The sequence below is a fragment of the Silurus aristotelis genome (assembly GCF_946808225.1).
Source record: "Silurus aristotelis genome assembly, chromosome: 29".
NCBI lineage: Eukaryota > Metazoa > Chordata > Actinopteri > Siluriformes > Siluridae > Silurus > Silurus aristotelis.
Genome location: NC_139602.1, coordinates 2,247,757 through 2,255,212, shown reverse-complemented (window position 1 = coordinate 2,255,212; position 7,456 = coordinate 2,247,757). Strand labels below are relative to the sequence as shown.

Sequence of the window (7,456 nt, the reverse complement as noted above, 5' to 3'; positions counted from 1 at the left end):
TAGCCGCTGCAGGCTGCCAGGACGGCGCGGTGGGCACGGAACTGCTTGCCCTCCACCTGCACGGTGACATCGCAGAGCAGCCCGCGCTCACGCTGCTCGTTCAGGCCCAGCAGGAGGTTGGAGCAGTGCACCGTCGACTCATACACGTACATCGGGCCCTCCGGCTGCTCAGCCACGGACATACCGCACACACCCTGCAGCCCACACACACACACACACACACACACACACACACACACACACACACACACACACACACACACACACACACACACACACACACAGGGAGAGAAACGAAAGAAAAGTTACTTAAACTACACACACATTTACACATGAGCTAAAAGTGTTTGTTAACACCCGACCTTAAGGTTGCCATGTGCTTCTTTTTGATGTTTTAGGAGTTTAAAATGTTGTGAAAGTTCATACTATTGAATACCTTACACACACACACACACACACACACACACACACACACGCACACGCACACGCACACGCACACGCACACGCACACGCACACTTACAGATACACTAGACGTCCAGACGTTTTTGGACACTTGAACCTTAGGTTGCCATGTGCTTTTATTTTATGTATTAGCAGAGTTTAAAATGTTGTGAAGGGTTATAGTATTAACTACATCACACAAACACACACACACACACACACACACACACACACACACACACACACACACGTTTACACATGCGGTAGACGGCCAAACATTTTTGGATAATTGACCCTAAGGTTGCCATGTGATGCTTTTGGATGTTTCGGGAGAGTTTGAAGTGTCGTGAAGGTTCAAAGTATTAAATACCTCACACACACACACACACATACACACACACACACACACACACACACACACAAACACACAATCGGTCATACTCCTACGTGCACGTGTACGTCTCAAGAAGCACCAAGGCAACAATGTTTTAATACTTTCCATGTCCGCATACAAGCAGACACACACACACACACACACACACACACACACTGATAAAAGACAGCAGCTTCACTGCACAACCAAGAGAACAGAGTGTATTTATTTTTACTTTATATTTTCAAGGATCATGTGTGTGTGTGTGTGTGTGTGTGTGTGTGTGTGTGTGTGTGTGTGTGTGTGTGTGTGTGTGTGTGTGTGTGTGTGTGTGTTGTGTGTTCTTGCTGCCTATATTGAGCTGTTTGGCTCAGCACCGTAAGCAGTCACGCTCCTGTTCTCTGTGTGTATACACACACACGCACTTACACACACACACACACACACACACACACACACACACACACACACACACACACACACACACGTACAGAGGCTTGACATGCAAAGTTTGCCATGAGAGACAATGTGAGAAATAAAAGAAAGGGGGAGAAAGAACTACGAATAGAGAAGTGGTAGAGACAGACAGAAAGAAGATGCAGGGGGAAGGGGGAAAAATATGCAAGAGAAGGGATAGATAGATAGATAGATAGATAGATAGATAGATAGATAGATAGATAGATAGATAGATAGATAGATAGATAGATAGATAGATAGATAGATAGATAGATAGAGAGAGAGAGAGAGAGAGAGAGAGAGAGAGAGAGAGAGAGAGAGAGATGATAAAGAAGGAGCACATGAGAGATGGAAGCTATAAGGAAGAAGGTGAGAAGAAGGAAAGAAACAACATGGAGAGAAAGAATAAAAAGTGGGCAAAGAGGAAAGATGAGAAAAAAAGGAAGAAAGGAGGGAAGTGTCAAAGGAGTGAGGAAGGGATTTATAAAGAGGAAAGGATGAGAAAGAAGAGAAACGAGGCAGGGAGAAGGGAGAAAAAACGAGAGCGATAAAAGACGGTGGACGGAAAAGAAAAGAACGGAATCAGGGCAGCTACAAAGACAGAAAAGGGGAAAAAGAGTGGAAGAGAACCAGAGGTAGGAAACAAGAGAGAGAGACAGAAAAACAAGAAAAATAGAGAGATGAAAGAAAGAAAGCAAAAAGACTGCAAAGAATGGAGGAGCGAAAAGGAGAGGGCGGGGAGAAAACATTTTTGGAGAAAGAACAAGAGGAAAGATGAGGGGAGAAAAAAAAGAAAGGAAGACAAAAAGGGAGAGAGATAAAAGCGGAGAAAGAACGAGCGATGGAAGACAATGTGATGAAAAGAAAAGAGCAGAACTAAGACAGATAGCAAGGAAGAAGGGGAAAAAAGAGTGGAACTTTTCCTGTCCTGTATGGAGGAAGTTGCAGCTCTACCTCTGCCATGTTAATCTCTACTCTGTGTGACTCTCAGGAGCGTAGCTTCATGTTCATGTAGCAGCAGCGGCGCTAAAAGAAACCATTTCAAATATCGGTCACTTTCTAAACAACACGATTACAGCGCATCTACTACTAATTATATAGAAATCTATTGTTTTTTCCCGACGCCAAAACGCTGCGTCGCAATACAAACACCAACCTGACTGTGAATCTTAGCATTCCAAGTCCACACCATCTGCGCCATCACACCATCCGCAGCAAAGTGGAAAGTCATGCTCTTGCGCTAACGGAAACTTCAGCGCTGCAGAAATGGAACCAGAAGCCTACAAGCCGATTCCTCCCTTCACACCAAGTCTAACCTAAAACCACAACGCTGTGTGTGTGTGTGTGTGTGTGTGTGTGTGTGTGTGTGTGTGTGTGTGTGTGTGTGCAAATGTGAATGTGTGTGAGTGTTGTGAGAGGTGCACTTTTGTGGTTAAACTGAAAAACAAACCAAAAAAAAAAAAGAAAAGTAAAAAATATTCTGTTACAGGTTTAACACCGATCATACAACATCCCGGCGTCTGTTACAGGTTTAACACCGATCATACAACATCCCGACGTCTGTTACAGGTCTAACACCGATCCTACAACATCCCGGCGTCTGTTACAGGTCTAACACCGATCCTACAACATCCCGGCGTCTGTTACAGGTTTAACACCGATCATACAACATCCCGGCGTCTGTTACAGGTCTAACACCGATCATACAACATCCCGGCGTCTGTTACAGGTCTAACACCGATCCTACAACATCCCGGCGTCTGTTACAGGTCTAACACCGATCATACAACATCCCGGCGTCTGTTACAGGTTTAACACCGATCATACAACATCCCGGCGTCTGTTACAGGTTTAACACCGATCATACAACATCCCGGCGTCTGTTACAGGTTTAACACCGATCATACAACATCCCGGCGTCTGTTACAGGTCTAAAACCGATCATACAACATCCCGGCGTCTGTTACAGGTTTAACACCGATCATACAACATCCCGGCGTCTGTTACAGGTTTAACACCGATCATACAACATCCCGGCGTCTGTTACAGGTCTAACACCGATCATACAACATCCCGGCGTCTGTTACAGGTTTAACACCGATCATACAACATCCCGGCGTCTGTTACAGGTTTAACACCGATCATACAACATCCCGGCGTCTGTTACAGGTTTAACACCGATCATACAACATCCCGGCGTCTGTTACAGGTTTAACACCGATCATACAACATCCCGGCGTCTGTTACAGGTCTAACACCGATCATACAACATCCCGGCGTCTGTTACAGGTTTAACACCGATCATACAACATCCCGGTGTCTGTTACAGGTCTAACACCGATCATACAACATCCCGGCGTCTGTTACAGGTTTAACACCGATCATACAACATCCCGGCGTCTGTTACAGGTTTAACACCGATCATACAACATCCCGGCGTCTGTTACAGGTTTAACACCGATCATACAACATCCCGGTGTCTGTTACAGGTTTAACACCGATCATACAACATCCCGGTGTCTGTTACAGGTTTAACACCGATCATACAACATCCCGGCGTCTGTTACAGGTTTAACACCGATCATACAACATCCCGGTGTCTGTTACAGGTTTAACACCGATCATACAACATCCCGGTGTCTGTTACAGGTGTCAGGGAATGTAAGAAATTTACAACATGATGATGATGATGATGATGATGATGATTATCCCACCACACACCCCCCCACACACACACCCCACACACACTCAGCCCCCCTTGTGTTTTCTTTCTTCGTTGTTTAAAGACACATAAACGACCCGTCTTTTATGAATAATCGTTTCCAGATGTGGTTGCAAGCTTCGTCTGAATCCAAACACTGTGTTTCGGTTTGGGAATGCGCTTTCCGTGCCGGAGCATTTCCGAGGAACGCGAGGACAACGCGCTCACACACACACACACACACACACACACACACACACACACACACACACACACGACCACAAATGACTGCTTTGGGGTTTTCATTTTGCTGATCAGAAGTGCTGAGTGGCACAAAGATGTGTTTCTCGCTCCTTTCTCTCTCATCTCGCTTTTTTTTTCGTAAAGAAGGGAGGAGGAGGAGTAGAAGGAGGAGGTGGAGGAGGTTCAGGGGGTCGTTACCTTCCCTGCTACCCCGGAGCGACTCACTGCGGCGTTCTGACCCTCCAGAGGAAAAGCCAGGAGTCGGTGTTAACATGGATTTAAAGTGTAACCCTGAGCAGATACACAAGGATCTATTTTTATTATGCCAACAAGCAATTCAACGGATTTATCCTTTAATAATATGATAATTGCAGTATAACGGATTCCAAACAGGGGGCAAACCAAAGAACCTTCTAAAAAACATTACCAGCTTTAGCAAATTATATATGTATTGTGTGTGTGTGGATATAAAAATAATAACAATAATAATGTGTTTCTTTTAAATTAATAATATAACATGCAATATATATATAAATAAATATAAATAAATAAGATTTCTATCATATATGTATATAATCATATGACATCATGAGAGAATATTATTTAATTAAATATCATTAATGCCATTCATAATAAATGAATAAATTCATTCGAATAAAGATGTTAAAATGCATATTTCCATAACATAGTTAAAATATGTAATGTAATTAAATATTAATGCCAAATATTTTTTGCATTATAATTACTATACAATATTAGGATTGAAATTATATAAATAATTAAGTCAATCAAAACAATTCAAATATACACACACATATAAATATATATAAAATGTTTGAGTAAATAATATAACTAATGTAATCAATAATAACTTACGCAACAATAATAATTGGCTACATTATAACTAATATAATATGCATGCAAATGTTGAGACTTTTTAGATGTAAAGAAATAAACTTAACATATATAATATGCATATTGTAATATTTATATTATATATTACACAAAAAAGGAATTTATATAAATACAATTATATGAACTTACGATAAAATAAACCACTGCATATTTTGCCTATATTAATATTTCATTACTAAATGTTTATTTTAATTAAAATTACTATAATAGGAGAAATAGATATGTGTGTGTGTGTGTGTGTATATACACATAAAGAATAATAAAAAAATGTAAAAGAATATTAAAAATATATACTTGAGTAAAGGACATGCAGATGCTGTAGACAGATTTTTTGCAGCAGCAGCAGGTTTGTAGGTTAGTATCTGTGTGTGTGTGTTCCTGTGTGTGTGTGTGTGTGTGTGTGTGTGTGTGTGTGTGTGTGTGTGTGTGTGTGTGTGTGTGAGTGATTTTGAAGAATGAAGGTGCTGGAAGTAAAACACTGCAACCCCCTCTGTTCTATTTAGGGCTTAAATCCCCCTCTGATGAACAGAACTGGCACCCGTAAAAAAGCGAGACGTCTCCTGAGGAGTATGTGTGTGTGTGTGTGTGTGTGTGTGTGTGTGTGTGTGTGTGTGTGTGTGTGTGTGTGTGTGACAGAATGTCGAGGCGCTTTTTTGCGATACACTTCCTCCTCCCCCAAGCCGTGTTGCGAGTGTGACTGAGCAGAGTGATGATGACAGAACAAAGCATCCAGCGCTCGCACATCACGTCCCCACGTGACCCACATCAAACGCATGTGCCATCACTTTTCACTCGATAAAATAACCCCCCCCACCCCCCCACGCCGCTACTACCCCAACCCCGCCCCCACATCAGGGGTGCCATGACAACAGCCTCCTTGGATAAGTCTCTGTGAGCACATGAGTGCATCCCTCCTGCGGTGTGTAGGGATGTGATCCAGCTTACACACGGCACTGGGTATCGTGCAGCTCTCCTGCTTTTCAAACATCTTTAATGGCACACACACACACACACACACACACACGCACACACACGCACGCACACACACTCACACACACTCACACACACACACACACACACACACACACACACACACACACACACACACACACACACACAATTGAATAGAGGCTTTTCACGTCTCACTTTGTGATTAAAACTGTTTTCAAACTGCCTTTCTACCACTTCGTCCTCCCTTCATCCCTTCTTTCCTACCATTTCTTCCTTCCTTCCTCCTTTATTCCACTTCTCCTAATTTCCGTCCATCTCTTATGTCTTCCTCTTTTTTTTTTTTTTTTTTACCATTTCCTTTTCTTCTTCTGTCTCTTCCAGCTCTTCTTTTTATCCTCCCCTTCTTCTTTACTATAGTTCCCCTTCTGTTCTTCCTTCTACCACTTTTTCCACACTTCCTCCCTCTTCTCCTTATTTCCCTCCATTTCTCCTTTCTTCCTTGCGTCCTACTTCATTCCTTCTTCCACTTTTCTCCTTCCCTCTTTCCTTATTTCTTACAATTTTCCTCACTTCTTCTCTTTCTTCTGTTCTTCCTTCCTACCACATCCTCTCCTCTTTTACCATCATTCCTTCATTCCTTCCTTTCACTTCCTTCCTTCCTTCCTTCCTTCCTTCCTTCCTTCCTTCCTTCCTTCCTTCCTTCCTTCCTTCCTTCCTTCCTTCCTTTCTTCCTTCCTTCCTTCCTTCCTTCCTATCACATCCCCTTCTTTCCTTTCATTTCTCCTCACGTCCATCCTTCCTACAACTTCTCCCTCGCTCCCTCCCTCCCTCAGTAAATAAAGAGAAGCGGTAGCAATCACGTGATCAGGGATGAGAATGCTGAGTGTGTGAGACGCAGGTCTGTGATACTGAGGTCGGAGGTTATTCACAGCTCTGTGGTGTTTACTGTCTGGACACGATGTTTTTCTTGGATTGTCCCTTTTCATTTCTAAACTCGTCTCGAAACTCCTGAAGCAACCCGAAACCTCATCCGCCGCATCACATTGCGCATTTATTTTCCACTCCATCCAGCTGCTTGTGCACATCTGCTTTACAACCATCTGAAATGCTCTCCAAAGTCTCACATATGCCGTTTCAAGTGGTTCTGAAAGCCGTATTTCAGGTTTCGGTCCCTGCGGAATAATCAGACGGATCTTTCTAGAAGAAAGGCAGGGGCCGGGATTCTCTCTCTTTCTTTCTCTATCCATGAAGATATGAAGTCAAAGAACTTATGTGGTCTGCTATAGAGCTCTGACCTCAACCCTACCTAGTGAGATGAACTTAAATGCACCTCAGGCCTCCTCACCATTTCTCTAAACTGCATTCCTTCCTTCCT

General features: G+C 43.0%; 1 protein-coding gene across 1 annotated transcript in view; it reads right to left on the bottom strand.

The window, feature by feature from the left end:
- bach2b (BTB and CNC homology 1, basic leucine zipper transcription factor 2b) overlaps positions 1-7,456 on the bottom strand; it is a 90,677-nt gene that overhangs the window by 24,719 nt on the left and 58,502 nt on the right. The window contains exon 2 of the mRNA XM_083534920.1: positions 1-194. This exon is cut by the window's left edge and continues 61 nt beyond it. Within this exon, the coding sequence (XP_083391046.1) occupies positions 1-182 (182 nt within the window). The 5' untranslated portion in view covers positions 183-194. The remainder of the gene's footprint in view (positions 195-7,456) is intronic.